We start from the raw sequence: 26,208 nt of genomic DNA, 5'->3' as shown, positions 1-26,208 counted from the left end.
CCGTAGCAGATAGCTTCTGGAGCATTGGAGATGGGCAGTCCATGTGTATTGTCATGACTGTCCCAAAAAGCCTGGTTTTGTAAACTGATTTGTTTGACTTGTTGAAGCAGGTAATGGTTGTTCCATTGGCAGGTTTATGTTTTACTGCTTTGTTTTTTATCACACACAGTATATATCCGTTTTCTGATTATTATTTTTTTTTCTATCAGACTTACATAGAAGAAAACAGCAGGTTTCTTTGAGTGTTTGAGTGGACCCTTCGCAAACAAACGCCATTGGATACAATTGGAAGATAGATACTATTGTTATATTCAAGTTGGCAGTTAAATGTTTCTATGGTATTCTTGATTATTATATGATCTATGGTATGTGTAATACAATAGTACCATCTACAGCTTGAATAGAGAACATTTTCTCCCAAATAAGACTATGTTAAAGGAAGTAGTGAGAAAGTATACTCTCATGTGGGATTGTCTACCAAACTTTCCAATTTTTTTTTTCTTGTTTTATTTTAACATTCTGCCAAAAAAATTGTGAATCAGTACTGCTTGGACCTTGAAGAAGGGGGACACACCCCGAAAGCTTGTCCTGAAAAATTGTATGTCAGTGCAAATAAAAAAAGTATCACGGACAGTACTCAATTTTCTCTAAACTTTCCAAATAAAATGTTGGCAGGTTAGGCTGACAGAGGACTCTATAATGACTTAAAACCAAGGAAGGTCTGTGCCAAAATAAACTTCACCTGATGACACTTTCACCTGATTTCCTGCAACTGCTTGTACAGTAGAGCCTTGAGTTCTCGTTGCCTATGGAAATCGTAAAGCTGCTATAACGTAAGCTAAGTAACTTTTTAGCATATTTCTGTTGTATACAGACCATAGGCCCAGATTCATGTAGAATCGCGGCGGCGTAACGTATCGTAGTTACACCGCCACAAGTTTTCATCGCAAGTGCCTGATTCTCAAAGCACTTGCATGAAAACTTACACTGGCGGCCTCCGGCGTAAGCCCGCGTAATTCAAAGGGGCTTGTGCCATTTAAATTAGGCGCGCTCCCGCGCCGGACCTACTGCGCATGCTCCGTTTTGAAATTCCCACCGTGCTTTGCGCGAAGTGACGCCATTTTTTCGAACGGCGACGTGTGTAGCGTACTTTCGTATTCCCGGACGTCTTATGCAAGGACAAAAAAAATTCTAATTTCGACGCGGGAACGACGGCCATACTTTATACAGCACATACGTGGGCTGTGTAAAGCTAGGGCAGCAAAAACGACGACTAACTTTGCGACGGGAAACTAGACTAGCAGCGACGTAGCGAACGCGAAAAACAGTTGTGGTTCGCCGTAACTACTAATTTGCATACCCGACGCTGGTTTACGACACAAACTCTCCCCAGCGGCTTGCGAGGTATTGCATCCTAAGATCCGACAGTGTAATTCAATTACACCTGTCGGATCTAAGGGCTATCTATGCGTAACTGATTCTATGAATCAGTCGCATAGTTAGGAAGACCCTAAAACAGAGATACGACGGCGTATCAGGAGATACACCGTCGTATCTCTTTTGTGAATCTGGGCCATAGTTCCTGCTCATTCGCTAGAAAGTAGGTAGCAATTTGCTTGTATGTTTATCTGTAAGTCTTGTATTTTATTGATAGTTTGTATGTACAGTATTTTTGTATAATAAAAGCACAATAATACACAACAGAGGTCTAATCCTCCTGGCTTCTAACACAAAGTGGCTTTAATAGATGCAAAGCAAAACACCACTTCCTGTTCTTCTATCTATGGCCAACGTAACAGTGCAAAATAAGCAATGCAAGAGCTGGTCGCGGGATTTGTTTAAAAGGGACACATACAGGCCCGGATTCTCAGAGGACTTACGACGGCGCAGCGCCATGTACGCTGTCGTAAGTCCTAATCCGAGCCGTCGTATCTATGCGACTGATTCTTAGAATCAGTTACGCATAGATAACCATTAGATCCGACAGTCGTAAGACTCTTACGCCGTCGGATCTAAAATGCAATTTTTTTTTTGTCCGCTAGGTGTCGCCTCCGTCGTTTTTCCCCGTCGAGTATGCAAATTAGCTAGATACGCGAATTCCCGAACGTACGCGCGGCGGACGCAGTGAAGTTACGATGTTTACGTTAGGCTTGTCCCGGCGTAAAGTTGCCCCTGCTATATGAGGCGCAATCAATGTTAAGTATGGCCGTCGTTCCCGCGTCGAAATTTAAAAATTTATGTTGTTTGCGTAAGTCGTCCGTGAATGGGGCTGGACGCCATTTACGTTCACGTCGAAACCAATGACGTCCTTGCGACGACATTTGGAGCAATGCACCCTGGGATATTTATCGGACGGCGCATGCGCAGTACATTCGGCGCAGGAACGCGCTTAATTTAAATGCTATACGCCCCCTACCCGCCTAATTTGAATTAGGCGGGCTTGCGCCGGGTGATTTACGCTACGCCGCCGCAATTTTACAGGCAAGTGCTTTGTGAATAAAGCACTTGCCTGTAAAACTTGCGGCGGCGTAACGTAAATGACATACGTTACGCCACCGCAGAGATACGACGGATCTACAAGAATCTGGCCCACAGAATCTAAAAATCTATTGTACTTATCGGTGATCATGACATGGCATAAGAGTTTTTTTCTGCTTTCCGTGTATTTTCCCCAGTTGCTTTTTTGCATCTCTAGCTGAAAAAAACCCCAGGACACCTGCTTTTCAAATACTACAGTGCTAAACACATATCCAATGAAACCAAAAAAAGGGATACACGCTATTTCAGCCTTCGTAATAAGAAAATAACTGCTGAATACAGAAACAAAATCAGCCTAAAAGAATAAAACCCATAGGGCCAGATTCACAGAGAATTGCCCAGGCGCAGCGTATTAGAGATACGCTACGCCGCCGTATCTTACCTGGCGGAATTTCGAATCCAGGAAGATTTTGCGCCGTAAGTTACGGCGGCGTAGTGTATTTCTCGGCGCGTATTTCAAATTGGGCGGGTAGGGGGCGTGATTCATTTAAATGAAGCGCGTCCCCGTGCCGATTGAACTGCGCATGCTCCGTTTTGAAATTTCCCGCCGTGCTTTGGGCAAAATGACGTCGCACCAACGTAATTTTTTGAACTTCGACGTGAGTTACTTCCTTTACTATTCACGGACGATTTACGCAAAAAAAACCCCCAAAATTTAAAATTTGACGCAGGAACGACATAAAGTATTAACATGGCAAGTCTATCTATACGCCACAAAACAGCAGCTTTAACTATACGCCGGGAAAAGCCGACTAGCGATGACGTAAGAGAATGCGACCGCCGCGCGTACCTTCGTGGATTGACGGAAAAAGCTAATTAGCATACCCGACGCGGAAAACAACGCAAACTCCACCCAGCGGGCGCCAAAGTATTGCACCTACGATCCGAAGGCGTACGAAGCCGGATGCCTGTCGGATCGAAGCCAGAAGCCGTCGTATCTTTGTTTGAGGATTCAAACTAAAGATACGACGCGGCAAATTTGAAAGTACGCCGGCGTATCAGTAGATACGCCGGCGTACTTGCTCTGAGAATCTGGCCCATAATGCTGTAATTTGCATGGCCAATTAGGCAAGAAATAATGTGGTGCTGGTTTAGCTTGGTCTCCAAGGTAACACTGCTAAAAAGCAAGCGCAATGTAAATGCGTGATTACCACCAGTGTCAATTACTTGGTGTAATTTAAAATTGTCCAATTCCGCAAAGTGAAAACCGGATGACCATTTATGTAAATGATTTGATGTGCAACAAGCCGCTCTCTTTCAGTAAGCACTTTCCCACACTTTGAACGCCGTTATGGCTTCTCTCCCATGTGAGTCCTCTGATGTTCGAGAAGACTGGCCTTCCGGGTAAAACTCTTCCCGCATACCAAACACGAGTACGGCTTGACCCCCGTGTGAGTCCTCTGGTGTATCATAAGATGGTCCCTCCGGGTAAAACATTTCCCACACTCCATACATGAAAATGGTTTCTCCCCAGTATGGGTTCTCTGGTGTTTAATGAGAGTCGAATTAAGAGAAAAACATCTTCCGCATTCAGAACACGAGAATGGCTTCTCGCCTGTGTGGACTATCTTGTGTCTGTTAAGAGTCGAATTAAAAGAAAAACTCTTCCCGCATTCAGAACACGAATATGGCTTCACCCCCGTGTGCGTTCTCTCGTGTAAGGGAAGATATCCTACCTGGGTAAAACGTTTCCCACATACAGAACATGAATATGGCTTCTCCGCCGTGTGGGGCATCTGATGAGACATAGATCCTGCCCTCTGGGTAAAATAATTACCGTCTATGGAACACAGAAATTGTTCACCCGCTCTATGATCTAGATGATGGGCGATGGAGGGCAAATGATCAGAAAAACTCCTCCTATATGCATTGGGATCGGATGACAAATCTGCACTGTAAGGTATTGAATGGCGGTTTGCAATAATGGGATTTTCTTCTGAGGAGTCGTACGTAACGTCATTTACCATTTCTGGAGAGATCATTTGATGTTTCTCTGTATTATTCACTTGATCTTGTTGTCCTGGAAGTAAAGGTGTATGATTTAAAATAAATAAATATTAAACATATATAGGTAGATTCAGAAAGAGTTAGGCCGGCTTATCAGTAGATAAGCCGACCTAACTCAGAATCTACGCCGACCTATGTTTAAGTGTATGCTCAAAGAGATACGCTTAAACATATCTAAGATGCGACGGCTTGCGCCGTCCTATCTTAGATTGCAATATTTCGGATGGCCGCTAGGTGGCGCTTCCATTGCGGTCGGCGTAGAATATGTAAATGAGTTGATACGCCGATTCACGAACGTACGCCTGGCCGCCGCAGTAGTTTTACGCCGTTTCCGTAAGGCATTAGCAGGCCTAAAGTTATTCCACCTATTAGGTGGAATAACAATGTTAAAGTATGGCCGCCGTTCCCGCCGCGAGATTCAATTTTTTTACGTCGTTTGCGTAAGTCGTCCGCGAATCGGGATTTACGTAGTTTACGTCCACGTCGAAAACATTAGGCCCTTGCGGCGTACTTAGCCGCAATGCACACTGGGAAATGTAGACGCCCGGTGCATGCGCATTAAAGAAAATACGTAAAAAACGGGAGGTCAAGCCTCATTACCATAAAACACGCCCCCCTCCAACACATTTGAATTCGGCGCCCTTACGCCCGCCCGCTTTAGGCTACACCGCCGTATATTAGCAGGCAAGTACATTGAGAATCATGTAGCTAACTTACGGCGGCATAGCCTAAACACGCTAAGCTACGCCGCTGTAACTATAGGCTTCTCTACCTGAATCTACCTAATAGTAAAGGATGGACAAAACACTATAGGCTCATTCACATAGGCACTCAACCCTTTGCAGCATGCAGCGCTGTTTCTGTTACTTATGTTTTACTACCTCTGAAATGTATGCAGGCAGCCCATATAGAGTGAATAGGTATGAATTGGCTGTACAGGTGAGGACCTATACAAATGAGATTGACAGGTAAGCAGGGACTGGTCCATGAACCCAGACAAACAGGCTCTGCATTGAAGTTGGTGTACCCATCCCTGCGTACCCATCAAACTCAGATGTGCAGGAGAGTCTGTACAGTCAGTGTGTTATGTTCAATTTATATGGGCTACCTGTATGCAGCTTGGCATAATAACAAAGAGCTCTGCTCACTTCATGGGGCTAAGCTCCTATGCAAATGAGTTCTACGGGTTATTTAAAGTATCAGGACCTTGATCACCTGCTGGTGACACTGTGGTTCACGGAGCAGAAGGTTGTAGTTCTGGTGTCCACTAGTGGGTGTCTCACAGTAGCTGGCAAATCTCAGTAATCAGTCTACACCTGATGCTGGCTACTGGGAGGGTATTTAGTTCCTACTCCACTGTTTCCTCATGCTTCAGTGTTTTGTCCTTAATGCTATTTAAGGGCTCTTTCACACGGGCGGCCCGTTCAGATCCGCCTGCCAGTTTTTTAGGCGGACCTGAACGGGCGCTCCATGCTCCTCTATGGAGCCGCGGATGTCAGCGGTGACATGCCCGCTGACATCCGACCCAATCCGATCCGCCAAAGTGTGACGGAGGAAAAACCTACTTTTCCATCTGTCTGGCGGATCGGATGAACACAGACAGGCGGTCCGTGTTCATCCGATCCCCCCATAGGGGAGAGTGGAGAAAAGACAGGGTGGTCCCTGCACAGTGTGCGGGGACCGCCCTGTCATGCGCTGGCTCAGCAGGGATCAACGGAGCGATCCCCGCTGAGCAAGCAGAGGTTCACGGGGCGGATAATTACTGATCCGCCCCGTGTGAAAGGGGCCTTAGCCTGAACCTGAATTCTGTCTGATCAGCTACATCATTTCTGCTCCCCTTGATCCTGATTCCAGTCTCCTATTCCTTGCAGCTCTGGTATTACCCTGTTTTTCTGTGTTCCACTTTTTGTATATATTGTATATAGTTAAATCCTAGTTAGGCTGTTACGGTTAATGCTAGTTAATCTGTTACGGTTAATGCTACGCTTAATGTTAGCCGTTACGGTAAATGCTAGTTAGGCTGTTAGGTTGCTGGTTAGGTATTTTTGTCAGTTAGTTATGGTTCACTTGTATTTTCTTGTTTGCTGGGTATCTTGTCGGCTACAGCGTGGGCCTTAATTGCCGGGAGGGCATCAATAGACGTTCTCCCATGCATTAGCTGCCTGCACATCCCCTGTGGATCTCTGTGATGGAGACATGCTTGGCCAGTCCATCACCTTTACCGCCAACTTCTTTAGCAAGGCAGTGGTCATCTTGGAGGTGTGTTTGGGGCCGTTATCATGTTGGAATACTGCCCTGCGGCCCAGTCTCTGAAGGGAGGGGATCATGCTCTGCTTCAGTATGTCACAGTACATGTTGGCATTCATGGTTCCCTCAATGATCTGTAGCGCCCCAGTGTCGGCAGCACTCATGCAGCCCCAGACCATGACACTCCCACCACCATGTTTGACTGTAGGCAAGACACACTGGGGTAGATTCAACAAGCAATTGCGTCTGCGTATCCATAGATACGCAGCGCAATTGCTTAGTTGCGCCGGCGTATCGACTGCTCCTGATTCAGGAACCTCGATACGCCGACTGCAGCCTAAGATATGACTGGCATAAGGCTCTAATGCCGTCGTTTCGTAGGCTGCATTCTTACGATGGCCGCTAGGTGGCGTTCCCGTAGTGGTCAGCGTAGAGTATGCAAATTGCATACTAACGCCGATTCACAACCGTACGCGCGCCCTACGTACGCAGTTTACGTCGTTTACGTTCGTCGGGTTCCGCGTAAGGCTATTAGCAGGGGCAGCCAATGCTAAGTATACCCATCGTTCCCGCGTCGCGATGTTTGAAAATTACGTAATTTGCGTAAGTGAATCGTGAATGGCGCTGGACGCCATTTACGTTCACGTTGAAGCAAATGACGTCCTTGCGACGTCATTTGCCGCAATGCACATCAGGAAAGTTTCCCGACGGAGCATGCGCACTACGTTCGGCGCGGGAACGCGCCTAATTTAAATGATCCACGCCCCCTATGGGATCATTTAAATTACGCGCCCTTACGCCGGGCATTTTTAAGGAGCGCCCGCGCAAATTACGTAGCTACTGCTTCATGAATGAAGCGTAGCGCACGTAAATTACGGAGGCGCAGCGTTAAAACGGTACACTGCGCCTCCGTAAGAGGGCGCAAGTCGTTACTGAATCCACCCCATTTTGTCTTTGTACTCCTCACCTGGTTTCCGCCACACACGCCTGACACCATCTGAACCAAATAAGTTTATCTTGGTCTAATCAGTCCACAGGACATGGTTCCAGTAATCCATGTCCTTAGTCTGCTTGTCTTCAGAAAACTATTTGGGGCTTTCTTGTGCATCATCTTTAGAAGAGGCTTCCTTCTGGGACGACAGACATGTAGACCAATTTAATGCAGTGTGCGGCGTATGGTCTGAGCACTGACCATTGCCACATAGATCTGGCCATCCCTGTAGTTGGTATCCCTGGCATAAATAATATTGGGGCATGGCATGGCTCTTCCATTGGATTGGATCGTCCACTGAATCCCACCATAATTACTAAGATGATTAAACTTAATTTATTTTCAGTGTACTTGTGTACATTCACGAAGGCTTAAGCTGAATCTGCTTAATTAATATACAAAAAAAATTACCACCATTTTTTTACAGCCTAAGAACAATATGTAAAGATTTTTCTCACCTGCACCAATCACAATAGGGATTTCCTCTTCTTCGATTTTGACAAAATCTATGCCTCCTTCCTCCTCCTCAACTTTGACATCTTTCTGAGTTCCTCTGGTGTCTCCGGGGTCTGTGAATGAAGTTATTTGGATATATAAATGAGTGAAGCCCCCTGTACTGAGATGTATGTGAGACCCCAGAGAGTGTATTGGGGGAGACTGGTCACACACAATAACATGATGGCACCCTATGAAAAAGTAATGTTTGGATAACAAAACATAGGTGGAACCGGAAGTCGGCCATCTTGGTATGGTATCTGATGTTAAAGCTTATCCTTAAGGTGGCAATGCATGTAATAAAAAGGCTATTGTTTCTACAGTATATACGAGTGACCCGATATGTATGAGAGATCTCAGAGTGTGTGTGGCAGGAGACTGGTCACACACAATGATATGATGTAAGAAGGAGAGGCGGAGTCATGTTCCTTATCAATGGGAAAACAGAGCCTGGGACAATCCACATAACAGTCTTGATGAACTTAACTTCACATCAAAGGTTGCCCCGTCACATCAGAGGTCCCCTCTTCATATCAGAGGTTCCCAGGGCTGGACTGGGACAAAAATTTGGCCCTGGACTGGCCCACATTGACAGGTCTCTCCCATGGCGGCCGGAAAACTCCCACACCCCCCCCCCCACATCCACCCAAGCCCCCTCTCTCCCTTCCTTAGCCACTAACCGTTCTACTTTATTAGAGTAGAACGGCTGGTACTGGTACTCTTATAGGCAGTACCAGTGGGAAAGCTAGACATTATTTCACCCGGGGCAAAGAATCAGTTTGGTGCCTCCCCCTTATGGCACAAGATTAGGCAGAAGTGAGAAACTCCCAGGCCATAGCTGTTGAGTCAGCTGTCTGTCCCCTCCCCCATGCTCCTCTGCCGTCGTCCCTGCTCCTCTGGTCCTCACCCTGCTTCTTTGTCCCCCTCAGGTGAGCGCTGCGGTAAGGGAGAGACAGAGGTGCGGAGGGGGGCAGCGGACCGCTGTCACTGAAGCCGGCCCACCGGGAAACTCCCTGTAGTCCCAATGGCCAGTCCATCCCTGGAGGTTCCCCCATTACATAATGAAAGGTTCGCTCTTCACATCAGAGGTGCTCCTTCATGTCACAGGCCCCCATCACATCAGAGGCCCCTCTATACTTGAAAGCCCCAATCACATAAGAGTTCTCCCAACACCAAACAGTCCCCTCAATACATCAGAGGCTCTTTTATTACATGAAAGTCCCCATCACAGCGTTCTCCCAACACAAAGAGTCCCCTCTATACATGAACGCTCAATCCCATTAGAGTTGCCCATTTACATCAGAGGCTCACTCTACATAGGTACCCCCAATACATCAGAGTTCTCCCAACACCAAACACTCCCCTCTATACACCAGAGGTCCCTCTATACATGAAAACCCCATCACATCAAAATTCTGCAAAAACTAAATAGTCCCCTCTAAACATCAGAGGTCCCTCTATACATGAACGCTCAATCCCATTAGAGTTGCCCATTTACATCAGAGGCTCACTCTACATAGGTACCCCCAATACATCAGAGTTCTCCCAACACCAAACACTCCCCTCTATACACCAGAGGTCCCTCTATACATGAAAACCCCCATCACATCAGAGTTCTCCAAAAAAACAAATAGTCCCCTCTATACGTCAGAAGCCCCTCTATACATGAAAGCCCCCATCACACCAGAGTTCAGAGTGGCACGGCTGGGCACAAGCACGTACAGGTACGTCCTCTTTAAGTGCCCAGCCGTGAAAACAATGTGAAAATGACAATGGTCCCAAAAATGTTTCAAAATTGTCCGAAGTGTCCGCCATAATGTCGCGGTCACGAAAAAAATCGCTGATCGCCGCCAATTAGTAGTAAAAAAAAAAATAATTAATAAAAATGCAATAAAACTATCCCCTATTTTGTAAACGCTATAAATTTTGCGCAAACCAATCGATAAACGCTTATTGCGATTTTTTTTTACCAAAAGTAGGTAGAAGAATACGCATCGGTCTAAACTGAGGAAAAAAAATAATGTTTTATATATTTTTGGGGGATATTTATTATAGAAAAAAGTAAAAAATATTGCATTTTTTTCAAAATTGTCGCTCTATTTTTGTTTTTAGCACAAAAAATAAAAACCGCAGAGGTGATCAAATACCACCAAAAGAAAGCTCTATTTGTGGGGAAAAAAAGGACGCCAATTTTGTTTGGGAGCCACGTCGCACGACCGCGCAATTGGCAGTCAAAGCGACGCATCGCCGAATCGCAAAACCTGTCCGGGTCCTTTAGCTGCCTAAAGGTCCGGGTCTTAAGTGGTTAAAGATGTGTTAACCCTTCTTGGATTCCTATTGGATCATTTTTGGTTACTGCAGTTGTTACTGTAGTTTTCTTTTTAAATGTATTTGATTTTATGTACTGTGGGCCAGATTCAGGTAGAATCGCGGCGGCGTAACGTATCACATTTACGTTACACCACCGCAAGTTTTACGGGCAAGTGCTTGATTCACAAAGCACTTGCCTGTAAAGTTGCGGCGGCGTATCGTAAATCCACCGGGCGCAAGCCCGCCTAATTCAAATGATCCGGGTTAAGGGGCGTGGATCATTTAAATTAGGCGCGTTCCCGCGCCAAACGTACTGCGCATGCGCCGTCCCTAAAATTTCCCGACGTGCATTGCGCAATTCTACTTGTATTTTTATTATTGGTGCCTATAAAGTCCATTTCTTTGTATCTTCAACATCTGCTGGCACGTGGCACTGCGCTACTCTAGACACCCACAGTCCATCCTGTGGTTGGCGATCTAACAAACATTTAATAATTCTAACTCGTGACGCTGATCCAGGTCAAAATGGGTCCTGTGCTATGCGGCACCCTGGTTGAGAGATGCTGGTCTGCTGACAGAGGAGGGGGGAGAAGAAGAGATTGTTGTAGTGACTGAACAAGGAGAATCTGGGACTCTTCTCTGGATTGAGACTGCATTCACATCTGAGGGACGCAACGCGTTTGGCACCAAAGTAGCTTATTTGTCTTTCTTTGGCACCGAGTCAAGTGCGTTTTTGCAGGCTTTTTTTTTGTTTGGGGTTCCTTTAAAATATAAGAGATTGTTGTAGTGACTGAACAAGGAGGATCTGGGACTCTTCTCTGGATTGAGATTGCATTCAAACCTGAGGGACGCAACGCGTTTGGCTTCAAAGTAGATTATTTGTCTTTTTTGGCACAGTGCGTTTTTGCAGGCTTTTTTTTTGTTTGGGGTGCCTTTAAAAATTAAGAGATTGTTGTAGTGACTGAACAAGGAGGATCTGGGACTCTTATTACTCACCTGGGTTGATCTCTGGAGGGATCTCCTCCTCCTTACATGGCTCATCGCCCTTCACATAGATCACATCTTCATCTACATCTTGAGTTTTATATTCAGTTAGGCATCCTTCCTACATAACCAACAAAAAAAAAGAATGCCATCCAGATTCCTGGGCTGAGTTTAGACACCAACTACATTTTCTCCAATTAAAATTCATCTACCTGATAGTTCTGCGGGAACTTGTGATGTTCCTGTGTGGAGTCCCGGGAATACAGAGGACGGGGACATCTCTCTGGTGGGTTCCCATTACTGGATCCATCTGTAGGAAACACACACTGACTGAATACATTGTTTCTATGTCTTTATATCAGAGGATGTGTATCCTTAATAGACAGTCTTCTCTTACCTGGTGATGTGAGGGGTGGCTGGTTCTCCATCATATCATTCTCAGAGAGATCCTTGTGTCCTTCTAGATACTCCCACTCCTCCATGGAGAAATAGAAAGAGCCATCCTGGCACCTTATAGGAACCTGACACACACAATGATACCGTCACCATTAGTGGGGGCTGGTGCTCAAATTTTTTTGGGGGGTGCAAACAAACTAAAAAAACAAAAAAAACATCAATTGCCGCCACTGTGCCCATTAAAAGCAGCCACAGTGCTCATCAAACGCCGCCAGTTTGCCCCCTTAAATGCAGCCAGTTTCCCTTCAAATACAGCCAGTTTCCCCCCAAATGCAGCCAGTTTCCCCTCAAATGCAGCCAGTTTGCCCCCTTAAATGCAGCCAGTTTCCCTTCAAATGCAGCCAGTTTCCCCCCAAATGCAGCCAGTTTCCCCTCAAATGCAGCCAGTTTCTCCCCCAAATGCAGCCAGTTTCCCCCCAAATGCAACCAGTTTCCCCCCCAAATGCAGCCAGTATTCCCCCCAAATGCAGCCAGTTTCTCCTCAAATGCAGCCAGTATCCCCCCAAATGCAGCCAGTTTCCCCCCCAAATGCAGCCAGTTCCCCCCCCCAAATGCAGCCAGTCCCCCCCCCCCAAATGCAGCCAGTTTCCCCCCAAATGCAGCCAGTTGTCCCTCAAATGCAGCCAGTCCCCCCCCCAATGCAGCCAGTTTCCCCCCAAATGCAGCCAGTTTCCCCCCAAATGCAGACAGTTTTCCCCCCAAATGCAGCCAGTTTCCCCCCAAATGCAGCCAGTTTCCCCTCAAATGCAGCCAGTTTCTCCCCCAAATGCAGCCAGTTTCCCCCCAAATGCAACCAGTTTCCCCCCCAAATGCAGCCAGTATTCCCCCCAAATGCAGCCAGTTTCTCCTCAAATGCAGCCAGTATCCCCCCAAATGCAGCCAGTTTCTCCCCCAAATGCAGCCAGTTTCCCCCCAAATGCAACCAGTTTCCCCCCCAAATGCAGCCAGTATTCCCCCCAAATGCAGCCAGTTTCTCCTCAAATGCAGCCAGTATCCCCCCAAATGCAGCCAGTTTCCCCCCCAAATGCAGCCAGTTCCCCCCCCCAAATGCAGCCAGTTCCCCCCCCCCCCAAATGCAGCCAGTTTCCCCCCAAATGCAGCCAGTTGTCCCTCAAATGCAGCCAGTCCCCCCCCAATGCAGCCAGTTTCCCCCCAAATGCAGCCAGTTTCCCCCCAAATGCAGACAGTTTTCCCCCCAAATGCAGCCAGTTTTCCCCCAAATGCAGCCAGTTTCCCCCCCAATGCAGCCAGTTTCCCCCCCAATGCAGCCAGTTTCCCCTCAAATGCAGCCAGTTTCCCCTCAAATGCAGCCAGTTTCCCCCCAAATGCAGCCAGTCCCCCCCCCCAATGCAGCCAGTTTCCCCCCAAATGCAGCCAGTTTCCCCCCAAATGCAGCCAGTATCCCCCCAAAATGCAGCCAGTTTCCCCTCAAATGCAGGCAGTTTCCCCTCAAATGCAGCCAGTTTCCACCCAAATGCAGGCAGTTTCCCCTCAAATGCAGCCAGTTTCCACCCAAATGCAGCCAGTTTCTCCTCAAATGCAGCCAGTTTCCCCTCAAATGCAGCCAGTTTCCCCCCAAATGCAGCCAGTTTCCCCCCCCAAATGCAGCCAGTTTCCCCCCCAAATGCAGCCAGTTTCCCCCCAAATGCAGCCAGTTTCCCCCCTAAATGCAGCCAGTTTCCCCCCTAAATGCAGCCAGTTTCCCCCCTAAATGCAGCCAGTTTCCCCCCTAAATGCAGCCAGTTTCCCCCCTAAATGCAGCCAGTTTCCCCTCAAATGCAGCCAGTTTCCCCCCAAATGCAGCCAGTTTCCCCCCCAAATGCAGCCAGTTTCCCCTCAAATGCAGCCAGTTTCCCCTCAAATGCAGCCAGTTTCCCCCCAAATGCAGCCAGTTTCCCCCCCAAATGCAGCCAGTTTCCCCCCCCAAATGCAGCCAGTTTCCCCCCCAAATGCAGCCAGTTTTCCCCCCAAATGCAGTCAGTTTCCCCCCCAAAAGCCGCCAGTTCCCCCCAAATGCAGCCAGTTCCCCCCCAAATGCAGCCAGTTCCCCCCCAAATGCAGCCAGTTTCCCCCCGAATGCAGCCAGTTCCCCCCAAATGCAGCCAGTTTTCCCTCAAATGCAGCTAGTTCCCCCCAAATGCAGCTAGTTCCCCCCAAATGCAGCCAGTTCCCCCCCAAATGCAGCCAGTTTCCCCCCCAAATGCAGCCAGTTTCCCCCCCAAATGCAGCCAGTTTCTCCTCAAATGCAGCCAGTCCCCCCCCCAAATGCAACCAGTTTGCCCCCCAAATGCAGCCAGTTTCCCCTCCAAATGCAGCCAGTTTCCCCTCCAAATGCAGCCAGTTTCCCCCCCAAATGCAGCCAGTTCCCCCCCCCCAAATGCAGCCAGTTCCCCCCCCCAAATGCAGCCAGTTCCCCCCCCCAAATGCAGCCAGTTTCCCCCCCCCAAATGCAGCCAGTTTCCCCCCCCCAAATGCAGCCAGTTTCCCCCCCCCCAAATGCAGCCAGTTCCCCCCCCCAAATGCAGCCAGTTTCCCCCCAAAATGCAGCCAGTTTCCCCCCCCCCCCAAATGCAGCCAGTTTCCCCCCCCCCAATGCAGCCAGTTTCCCCTCAAATGCAGCCAGTTTCCCCCCCCCCAAATGCAGCCAGTCCCCCCCCCCCCCCAAATGCAGCCAGTTTCCCCCCAAATGCAGCCAGTTTCCCCTCAAATGCAGCCAGTTTCCCCCCCAAATACAGCCAGTTTACCCTCAAATGCAGCCAGTTTCCCCCCAAATGCAGCCAGTTTTCCCCTCCAAATGCAGCCAGTTTCCCCCCAAATGCAGCCAGTTTCCCCCCAATGCAGCCAGTTTCCCCCCAAATGCAGCCAGTTCCCCCCCAAATGCAGCCAGTTCCCCCCCCAAATGCAGCCAGTTTCCCCCCCCCAAATGCAGCCAGTTTCCCCCCCCCAAATGCAGCCAGTTTCCCCTCAAATGCAGCGTTTCCCCCCAAATACAGCCAGTTTCCCCCCCCAAATGCAGCCAGTTTCCCCTCAAATGCAGCCAGTTTCCCCTCAAATGCAGCCAGTTTCCCCCCCAAATACAGCCAGTTTCCCCTCAAATGCAGCCAGTTTACCCCCAAATGCAGCCAGTTTCCCCCCCAAATGCAGCCAGTTTCCCCCCAAATGCAGCCAGTTTCCCCCCCAAATGCAGCCAGTCCCCCCCCCCAAATGCAGCCAGTTTCCCCCCCAAATGCAGCCAGTTTCCCCCCAAATGCAGCCAGTTTCCCCCCCAAATGCAGCCAGTCCCCCCCCCCCCCCAAATGCAGCCAGTCCCCCCCCCCCCCCAAATGCAGCCAGTCCCCCCCCCCCCAAATGCAGCCAGTTCCCCCCCCCCCCACAATGCAGCCAGTTTCCCCCCAAATGATGCCAGTTTGTCCCCCCTGCCTGGCACTTACCTTTCTCTGGTCAGCGTCGTCCTCCTCCATGCTCCCTCCGAGTCCTCGATGTCGCTTCAGCCTATCAGGTGACCGGTAACCAGACCCGGTGCACCTGATTGGCTGAGAGGCCGGTCAGTGGAAGCGATTCCCTAACACAGCATGGTTTAAACAGGGAACGCACGTGCGCCATCTGTTTAACCATTTGGGAGCCGATTACAGCCCACAGGCTCTAATCAGGAAGCATATTAGAGCCGATGGCTCTAATCAGGCACTTCCAAAACACACCCACCGCTGTAATTCAGATGGCCGGCGCTCAACAGGGGGCCGGACACCTGAATAGTGAGCGACAGCGGCAACAATAGATATATTCATGCAATGCATGAATATATCTATTGAGCGTCGGTTGCAGGAGAGAGGGGGCGGCGCTCCTGCGCCCACATATGGACGCACCGCCACTGGTCACCATCCCTTGTCTGTTACTGGATAATGTCCCAGAATTCCCGGCACCGCTCACCTCTCCTGTCAGCAGCTCTATGATCTCACTGGTGACTTCTTGAACCTTCTTGTTCTTTCTCAGGGAGTGAGATGGAGGCTGCACAGTAGTGTGTTGGGACTTCATCAAGTTCGATGCCACCAAGCCATCAGAAAATTTGAATGCCACATAATTCTATATTGAAAACAAAAATACAGAATATTACCACCACCCAAACTGGAGTAAACATTCTCAATGCATTAACCACTTGACTTCTGGAAGGTTCTACCCCCTTCATGACCCGGGTATTTATTGCTGTTCAGCACTGCGCTACTCTAATGCAGGGTTTGACAAATTTGCTTGGAATCTAGGAGCCAGCTAAAAAAGTTAGGAGCCAGAAAACGCGCCCCGTCCCGACGAGCTTGCACGCAGGAGCGAACACATACGTGAGCAGCGCCCGCATATGTAAACGGTGTTCAAACCACACATGTGAGGTATCGCCGCGATTGGTAGAGCGAGAGCAATAATTCTAGCCCTAGACCTCCTCTGTAACTCAAAACATGCAACCTGTAGAATTTTTTAAACGTCGCCTATGGAGATTTTAAAGGGTAAAAGTTTGTCGGCATTCCACAGGCGGACGTCATTTTGAAGCGTGACATGTTGGGTATCAATTTACTCGGCGTAACATTATCTTTCATAATATTAAAAAAAATGGGGATAACTTTACTGTTGTCTTATTTTTTAATAAAAAAAAGTGTAATTTTTTTCCCCAAAAAGTGCGCTTGTAAGACCGCTGCGCAAATACGGCGTGACAGAAAGTATTGCAACGATCGCCATTTTATTCTCTAGGGTGTTAGGATAAAAAATATATACAATGTTTGGGGGTTCTAATTAGAGGGAAGAAGATGGCAGTGAAAATAGTGAAAAATGACATTAGAATTGCTGTTTAACTTGTAATGCTTAACTTGTAATACCAACGGCCACCACCAGATGGCGCCAGCTCACATCTGGTGGTAAAAACTTGTAATACCAACGGCTCACCACCAGATGGCGCCAGCTCACAAAAAAAAAAAATTTTGCCCACCTTCCAAGCCAAGTCGCCAGGACGCTATTTCTAGTCGCCATGGTGACCTGGCGACCGGAATTTGTCGAGCCCTGCTCTAATGCACATAGTCGGAAAATCCGACCGTGTGTAGGCTCCATCGGACATTCGGAATTTCCGACAACAAAAATTTGAGAGCTGGTTCTCAAATTTTCCGACATCAAAAGTTGACACGTCGGAAATTCCGATCGTGTGTAGCCAATTCCGACGCCCAAAATTCCTCGCGTGCTCTGAATCAAGTACGAGACGGGAGCGCTCGTTCTGGTAAAACTAGCGTTCGTAATGGAGATAGCACATTCGTCACGCTGTAACGGACTGAAAAGCACAAGGCTGAAAAGTGCGAATCGTCTCTCACCAAACTGCTACTAACACGACTGGTATTGAACTTCCCTTTAACCACTTAACCCCCGGACCATATTGCTGGTCAAAGACCAGAGCACTTTTTGCGATTCGGCACTCCGTTGCACTGCGGTTTTTTAGTTTTTGCGCTATAAACAATTTTGAAAAAAAATAATATTTTTTACTTTTTTCTATAATAAATATCCCCCAAAAATATATATAAAAAAAATTTCCTCAGTTTAGGCCAATACGTATTCTTCTACCTTTTTTTTCATAAAAAAAAAATCGCAATAAGCGTTTATTGATTGGTTTGCGCAAAAGCTATAGCGTTTACAAAATAGGGGGTATTTTTATGGCATTTTTATTAATATTTTTTTTTACTAGTAATGGCGGCGATCAGCGTTTTTTTTTTTGGTACTGCGACATTATGGCGGACACTTCGGACACTTTTGACACATTTTTGGGACCATTGGCATTTTTATAGCGATCAGTGCTATAAAAATGCATTGGATTACTATAAAAATGCCACTGGCAGTGAAGGGGTTAACACTAGGGGGCGGGGAAGGGGTTAAGTATGTTCCCTGTGTGTGTTCTAACTGTGGGGGGGGGGGGGTGGCCTCACTAGGGGAAATGACTGATCTTCTGTTCATACATTGGAGCATTTCTCTCCCTGACAGGACCGGGAGCTGTGTGTTTACACACACAGCTCCCGGTCCCCGCTCTGTAACGAGCAATCGCGTGTGCCCGGCGGCGATCGCGCCCGCCGGGCACGCGCACGGGAGTCGGGGGAGAGCATGCATTAAGGTGAAAAAAAACAGAAAGCTTTCCAACCCCTTTAAGGGCAGCCCTGCCACAGTATAAGTACATGCGGCAGTCTGTAAGTGGTTAATAGAGATAGGAGTGATGTCATGTGACCTCCCAGAATCCTCCTCACCTCTCCGGTCAGCTCTGTGTTTTATTAATAGAGATAAGAGTGATGTCATGTGACCTCCCAGAATCCTCCTCACCTCTCCGGTCAGGTCTGTGTTTTATTAATAGAGATAAGAGTGATGTCATGTGACCTCCCAGAATCCTCCTCACCTCTCCGGTTAGTAGATGGATGATCTCCAGGGTGAGATTTAATATCCTCTTGGTCATGTGACTCCGGTCCGTCTCCATCCTCAGTCAGTTGACCTTCTTACAGGTGTTTCCTCATAAACTGTATTTAGCTTCTGTTAGGTCACACTGGCTGTACATGGAAATGAAAGCCTGGAATTCGACTCAGATGTCTTTACTGTAGAATATAAAATTATTATAATTATTATGGGTAGACAGAGTAAGATTAAGAGAAACAGAAACGTTGGCAACTACATTGTCTAGATTGGTTTTCTTTGGTTGAGTCTTGGGAAAGCCTTATAGGGGCTGTAAAGGAAAACATTTTTTTCCCTAAATAGCTTCCTTTACCTTAGTGCAGTCCTCCTTCACTTACCTCATCCTTACATTTTGCTTTTAAATGTCCTTATTTCTTCTGAGAAATCCTCACCTGTTCTTCTGTCAGCTACTCCCCTCCCTCTGTCAGCTACCCCTCTCAGTCAGCTACTCCCCCCATCTGTCAGCTACCCCTCTCAGTCAGCTACCCCTCTCAGTCAGCTACTCCCCCCCATCTGTCAGCTACCCCTCTCAGTCAGCTACCCCTCTCAGTCAGCTACTCCCCCCCATCTGTCAGCTACCCCTCTCAGTCAGCTACTCCCCCCATCTGTCAGCTACCCCTCTCAGTCAGCTACCCCTCTCAGTCAGCTACTCCCCCCCATCTGTCAGCTATCCCTCTCAGTCAGCTACCCCTCTCAGTCAGCTACTCCCCCCCATCTGTCAGCTACCCCTCTCAGTCAGCTACCCCTCTCAGTCAGCTACTGCCCCCATCAGTCAGCTACCCCTCTATTATTATTATATTATTATAATTAATATTATTTATTTATTTTATTTTTTACCTACCTGCTGTCCCATTTTTATCAGCAATAAATGATTATGGACTCCTAAGATGATTGTCTAGTGCTCTCCTTGTCTAAACCCAACCAATTGAATGAATAAAAAGATTGAAGTCCAGTGGCTCACATCTACCTTTATTCGGTGCTTTACGGATATGTCAGCTTGGTGTTCAGACCCACCACCAGGCCACCTAACAAAGTGTTTTTTAAACTCTTTTCAGTCAAGGCACCTTTTAGAACCTTGCGCAGTCCCAGAGCCCACCAGTCTGAGGGCGTGTTTACACCAGGAGGTGTGTCCAAGCACACGCTTTGTTGCATTTTTTAATGAGCACAAACATGCACGCATTTTCTAGATGGGTGGGGGCGTCATTAAAAAATATTGGTACCCACATGCAACTGCAAAAGGCAGCACATTTGTGTGCGGCACAGGAAAACGTGCGATTTTGCACATTACCCCACTGCACCTGGCGTGAACAAGTTCTAAAATTCCCCCTTTTAGCACAAATCCCCCCTCATTTTTCTTTGTAGCACAAATCTCCCACCAAATCCCCCCCCCTTCTAGCATAATCTACCCCCCCCCCCCCAATTCCTTCTCCTAGCACAAATCCCCCTGCTTCCGAACTCCGACTTCTAGCACAAACCCCCCTCAAACCGCCCCAATCCCCTCTTCTGGCACAACCCCATCAAATCCCCCCTCCTAGCACAAACCTCCCAAATCCCCCCTTCTAGCACAAACCTCCCAAATCCCCCCTCCTAGCACAAACCTCCCATCTCCCCCCTTCCAGCACAAACCTCCCAAATCCCCCCTCCTAGCACAAACCTCCCATCTTCCCCCTTCTAGCACAAACCTCCCAAATCCCCCCTTCCAGCACAAACCTCCCAAATCCCCCCTCCTAGCACAAACCTCCCATCTCCCCCCTTCCAGCACAAACCTCCCAAATCCCCCTTCCAGCACAAACCTCCCAAATCCCCCCTTCTAGCACAAACCTCCCAAATCCCCCCTCCTAGCACAAACCTCCCAAATCCCCCCTCCTAGCACAAACCTCCCAAATCCCCCCTCCTAGCACAAACCTCCCATCTCCCCCCTTCTAGCACAAACCTCCCAAATCCCCCCTCCTAGCACAAACCTCCCAAATCCCCCCTTCCAGCACAAACCTCCCAAATCCCCCCTCCTAGCACAAACCTCCCAAATCCCCCCTCCTAGCACAAACCTCCCATCTTCCCCCTTCTAGCACAAACCTCCCAAATCCCCCCTCCTAGCACAAACCTCCCAAATCCCCCCTTCCAGCACAAACCTCCCAAATCCCCCCTCCTAGCACAAACCTCCCATCTCCCCCCTTCCAGCACAAACCTCCCAAATCCCCCCTCCTAGCACAAACCTCCCATCTTCCCCCTTCTAGCACAAACCTCCCAAATCCCCCCTCCTAGCACAAACCTCCCAAATCCCCCCTTCCAGCACAAACCTCCCAAATCCCCCCTCCTAGCACAAACCTCCCATCTCCCCCCTTCCAGCACAAACCTCCCAAATCCCCCTTCCAGCACAAACCTCCCAAATCCCCCCTTCCAGCACAAACCTCCCAAGTCCCCCCTTCCAGCACAAACCTCCCAAATCCCCCCTCCTAGCACAAACCTCCCATCTCCCCCCTTCCAGCACAAACCTCCCAAATCCCCCCTCCTAGCACAAACCTCCCATCTCCCCCCTTCCAGCACAAACCTCCCAAATCCCTCTTCCAGCACAAACCTCCCAAATCCCCCCTTCTAGCACAAACCTCCCAAATCCCCCCTCCTAGCACAAACCTCCCATCTTCCCCCTCCTAGCACAAACCTCCCAAATCCCCCCTTCCAGCACAAACCTCCCAAATCCCCCCTCCTAGCACAAACCTCCCAAATCCCCCCTTCTAGCACAAACCTCCCAAATCCCCCCTCCTAGCACAAACCTCCCAAATCCCCCCTTCCAGCACAAACCTCCCAAATCCCCCCTTCCAGCACAAACCTCCCAAATCCCCCCTCCTAGCACAAACCTCCCAAATCCCCCCTTCCAGCACAAACCTCCCAAATCCCCCCTCCTAGCACAAACCTCCCATCTCCCCCCTTCTAGCACAAACCTCCCATCTCCCCCCTTCCAGCACAAACCTCCCAAATCCCCCTTCCAGCACAAACCTCCCAAATCCCCCCTTCTAGCACAAACCTCCCAAATCCCCCCTCCTAGCACAAACCTCCCAAATCCCCCCTTCCAGCACAAACCTCCCAAATCCCCCCTCCTAGCACAAACCTCCCAAATCCTCCCTTCCAGCACAAACCTCCCAAATCCCCCTTCCAGCACAAACCTCCCAAATCCCCCCTCCAGCACAAACCTCCCAAATCCCCCCTCCTAGCACAAACCTCCCAAATCCTCCCTTCCAGCACAAACCTCCCAAATCCCCCTTCCAGCACAAACCTCCCAAATCCCCCCTTTTAGCACAACCTACCCCCCCCCTCCCCAATTACTTCTCCCAACCCTGCTCCAACACCACCCAGCCAAAGACCCGCTCTAAGCACAGATGTTCTAAAATTCACCCTTTTAGCACAAATCCCCCCTCATTCTCCCTTCTAGCACAAATCTCCCACCAAATGCCCCCCTTCTAGCATAGCCTACAACCTCCCCCCCCCCCAATTCCTTCTCCTAGCACAAGTCCCCAAGCCCCTCTCCTGGCACAACCCCATCAAATCCCCCCTCCTAGCACAAACCTCCCAAATCCCCCCACTCCTCTCCCTCTTCCCTCACCCACAATTTCTGCTACCTGTACAGGAGCAATGTGGGGAGAAGATAGGGGCAGTAGTTAAAGTGGGAGTTCACCCGAAAAAATTGATGGTGGCACTGACAGATGGCACTGGCTGGTGGTACTGGCTGATAGCTTTGCTGCCTGTGATCTCTCTCTCTCTCCTTGCAGAGTCACAGTGCACAGGAGTTAAGACAAAGGTAGCGCTCTCCTTTAAATGTGCAGGATTTAAAGTGGAGGTTCACCCGAAAAGTTAATTTTTAACATTAGATTGAGGCTCGTTTTGTCTAGGGGAATCGGTTATTTTTTTTTTAAAATCTAAGCAGTACTTACCGTTTTAGAGATAGATCTTCTCCGCCGCTTCCGGGTATGGGCTACGGGACTGGGCGTTTCTATTTGATTGACAGTCTTCCGACAGGCTTCCGACGGTCGCATCTATCGCGTCACGAGTAGCCGAAAGAAGCCGAACGTCGGTGCGGCTCTATACGGCGCCTGCGCACCGACGCTCGGCTTCTTTCGGAAAATCGTGACGCGATGTATGTGACGTCGGAAGCCCGTCGGAAGCCTGTCAATCAAATAGGAACGCCCAGTCCCGCAGCCCATACCCGGAAGCGGCGGAGAAGATCGCTCTCTAAAACGGTAAGTACTGCTTAGATTTTAAAAAAAACACCCGATTCCCCTAGACAAAATGAGCCTCAATCTAATGTTAAAAATTAACTTTTCGAGTGAACCTCCACTTTAAATCCTGCACATTTAAAGGAGAATGCTACCTTTGTCTTAACTCCTGTGCACTGTGACTCTGCAAGGAGAGAGAGAGATCACAGGCAGCAAAGCTATCAGCCAGTACCACCAGCCAGTGCCATCTGTCAGTGCCACCATCAATCAGTGCCATCTGTCAGTGCCACCCAGTGTCACCCGCCACTGCCAACCAGTGTCACCCGCCACCGCCAGCCAGTGGCATCTGCCACCGCCAGCCAGTGCCCCCCGCCACCACCAGCCAGTGCCCCCCGCCTACCAGTGCCACCCATAACTGCCTAACAGTGCCACCAGCCAGTTCCAATCAGTGCCATCAGCCAGTGCCACCTTCCAATGCCAACCAGTGAAAGCCAGTGCCAACGAGTTTCAACTGCCAATTGAAAACCAGTGCCACCTGCTAGTGCCAATCAGTGCCATCTGTCAGTGCCAATAGTGCCATCTGTTAGTTCCAAGCCAGTGCCACCAGCCAGTGCCAACCAGTTCCAACCGCCAGTATTACTGCCAATCAGTGCCATCTGTCAGTTCCAAACCAGAGCCACCTGCTAGTGCCAAATCAGTGCCACCTGCCAGTGCCATCAACCAGTGCCAATATTGCCATCTGTCAGTTCCAAACCAGTGCCAATAGTGCCATCTGTCAGTTACAAACCAGTGCCACTTGCCAATGCCAACCAGTGCCACCTGCCAGTGCCACCTGCCAGTGCCAACCAGTTCCAACTGCCAGTGCCACTGCCAATCAGTGCCATCTGTCAGATCCAAAACCAGTGTCACCTGATAGTGCCAATCAGTGCCACCTGTCAGTTGCAAACCAGTGCCAGCTGCCAATGCCAATCAGTGCCAGCTGCCAGTGCCAATCAGTGCCACCTGCCAATGTCATCTGTCAGTTCCAAACCAGTGCCACCTGCCAGGTCCAAACCAGTGCTACCTGCCAGTGGTAACCAGTGCCATCTGTACTGAGGACATCAAGTGTGTTCTAGAGTGACAGGAGCAAGCAGGAAGGAGTGGAGTGGGTGAGTTTTTTTTTTTAAATCGGCCTAAAATATCAGCCACAAAAGTCGGCATCATATATCGGCCGCCCCAATTTCTAAATATCTACTGATGGGCACTGATGAGCCACCACTGATGAGGCAGCACTGATGGGCACTGATGAGGCAGCACTGATGAGGAGGCACTAATATGCAGCACTGATGGGCAATATTGATGGGCACAGATAGGTGGCACTGATGAGCCGGCGTTGATGAAGCAGCACAGATGAGGAGGCACTAATATGCAGCACTGATGGGAAATACTTATGGGCACAGATAGGTGGCACTGACGAGGAGTCAATGACAGGCATTACTGATGGGGACTGATTGGGATCCTTTATAGGCAATGACTGGCATAAAATGTGGGTACAGGTGGCACTGGCATATAAGTGGGCATCACTGGTGGGCATTGTCGATGGTTCTGCACTGATATTCAACGCGCTGATTATCAGCACAGACCCCCCTATCAGGAGAGCAGCCGATCGGCTCTCCTCTACCCGCGGCCGGAGGAAAGACGATAAACGTCACTTCTCAGTTACCACTGTGATCAGCTGTGATTGGACACAGCTGATCACGTGGTAAAGAGCCTACCTCAGAGGCTCTTTACCTAGATTGGATATGCAGTGTGTCGGATGATCGGATCGACACACCACCGATCGCCCGGGGTGCACGCGCGAGGGGCTTATCCTGCTGGATGTCATATGTTGTCCCGTCAGGATAATGCAACCACTTTCCGGCCGTCATTCTGCTATACGGCGGGCATGAGGTGGTTAAACTATGGCCCTCCAGTTGTTCAGGAACTACAATTCCCATCATGCCTAGTCATGTCAGAGCTTTACAATGCCTCATGGGACCTGTAGTTTTGCAACAGCTGGAGGGCCATAGTTTGGCAATCCCTGACTATAGAGACCCCAAAAACATCAGAGGAGACTAACCCCCACACTTCAAAGCCTGCTGACCCCTGACTATAGAGGACACATGAGCCCGCAGACAGTGCTAGGGCCCCCTTCTCCCATAACAAGATGATATTATTACCTCCTCCTTAATTGGATACACACTCCATAGATACCAGGATTCCAATAGGAGTGAGGCTCCTCCCCTGGGCTACAACAAAATGGCCGCTGAAGCTCACAATGGACAATATTTTGATTCCATTTCAAGCTAATGCTACTTAGTTTCCCGTCGTAACGTATTAAGTCGTCTTATTTTTACAGCAGTAACCCCGGTATACTAAAACGAATTGATAAATAGGCTAACGGAGGAACTGCACGCTCTATAACAAAATGGCCGCCGCCCCTCTTGCACTGAGGACACCTCCTCCTCGCTTACGTCGGACGCTCGTCCTCTAGTGGTGGCTCTGGAATAAATTTGGGGATCTCTGGGGCGTCACTAGGAAGCCTGGAACGCATACAGCTGGAATTGGGAGCCACGGGGCGGAAGTGATGATAGAGAGGCGACAGGAAGTTGTTCAGTGCTGAGGGAGGTTTACAACTACATGTATCCAGCCTAAAAAAAGAATGTTTTTATGGGCTGAAGGACTTTTTTTTGACAGGGCACCCCTATAAATATGACAACAAACTTTATTTTATTTATTACAGACATTTATATAGTGACATCAATTTACATACTATAACATCAGTCCCTGCTCTCAAGGAACTAACAATATAAGGCCCTCAAAGCTGAACTAAAAACACAGATTTAACGGTTTCCAAAAACAATTACGTCTAAAGGCACGCTGTGGTCGATAACTGTCACAGTCGCTTGCGCTCTCAACCGAGCAGCCAAGCCATCCAATAGCAGCTTCCTGTAAAAGAGAGGAGGGTTTAGTTCCGCTTTAACTCACATACTAGGGCCAGTTTAGGCAAGGGTGAATAAGCCTACTAGCAGTGGCCGTGCGTCCATAGAGGGCGCAGGAGCGCCACCCCCTCTCTCCTGCAGCCGTCAATCAACAATAGATAGAATCTATCTATTGTTCCCACTGTCACCCCCTATTCAGGTGTAAGGATGAGCTCTGGCGTGTTCGCATGCTACACGTGCAGAGCCCACCAGGAAGTGTGCATGGCGCTGCGCTAATCACAGCCAGGGAGACATTTCCCAATCTCTGCAGCCGAGCATCGGGACAATGTCTCCCTGGCTGTGATTAGCGCAGCACCGTGCACACTTCCTGGCGGGCTCTGCGCGTGTAGCATGCGAACACACCAGAGCGCATCCTTATTTTATTCAGGTTTTCGGCCCCTTGTCAGGTTTATTTGGAAGTGCCTGATTAGATCCATCCGCTCTAATAGGCATCCTGATCAGAGCCATGGGCTTTAATAGGCTTCTAAATTGTTAAACAGCTGGCGCACTGCTGTGC

The 26,208-nt window shown here is 48.9% G+C and overlaps 1 protein-coding gene across 2 annotated transcripts; it reads right to left on the bottom strand.

Moving 5' to 3' along the window:
* Window positions 1-3,510: 3,510 nt before the first annotated feature.
* Window positions 3,511-24,955, bottom strand: LOC120909907 (oocyte zinc finger protein XlCOF7.1-like). Of its 2 annotated transcripts, none has more exons than XM_040321712.1 (8): window positions 24,891-24,955; window positions 18,435-18,582; window positions 15,956-16,108; window positions 11,970-12,093; window positions 11,785-11,882; window positions 11,585-11,693; window positions 8,242-8,352; window positions 3,511-4,558 (listed from the first exon to the last, which is right to left on the bottom strand). In XM_040321712.1, the coding sequence occupies exons 2-8, from the start codon at window positions 18,510-18,512 to the stop codon at window positions 3,828-3,830; spliced, it is 1,404 nt and encodes a 467-aa protein (XP_040177646.1). In that variant the 5' UTR covers window positions 18,513-18,582; window positions 24,891-24,955; the 3' UTR covers window positions 3,511-3,827. The 2 variants fall into 2 exon arrangements, with proteins under 2 accessions (XP_040177646.1, XP_040177645.1); XM_040321711.1 differs by having other exon boundaries at window positions 18,435-18,627; window positions 24,891-24,952.
* Window positions 24,956-26,208: the final 1,253 nt, after the last annotated feature.

The sequence above is a fragment of the Rana temporaria genome, chromosome 8 (assembly GCF_905171775.1).
Source record: "Rana temporaria chromosome 8, aRanTem1.1, whole genome shotgun sequence".
Taxonomy (NCBI): Eukaryota; Metazoa; Chordata; class Amphibia; order Anura; family Ranidae; genus Rana; species Rana temporaria.
The sequence above is the reverse complement of the archived record's forward strand: the minus strand, read 5'-3'. Positions and strand labels throughout refer to the sequence as shown.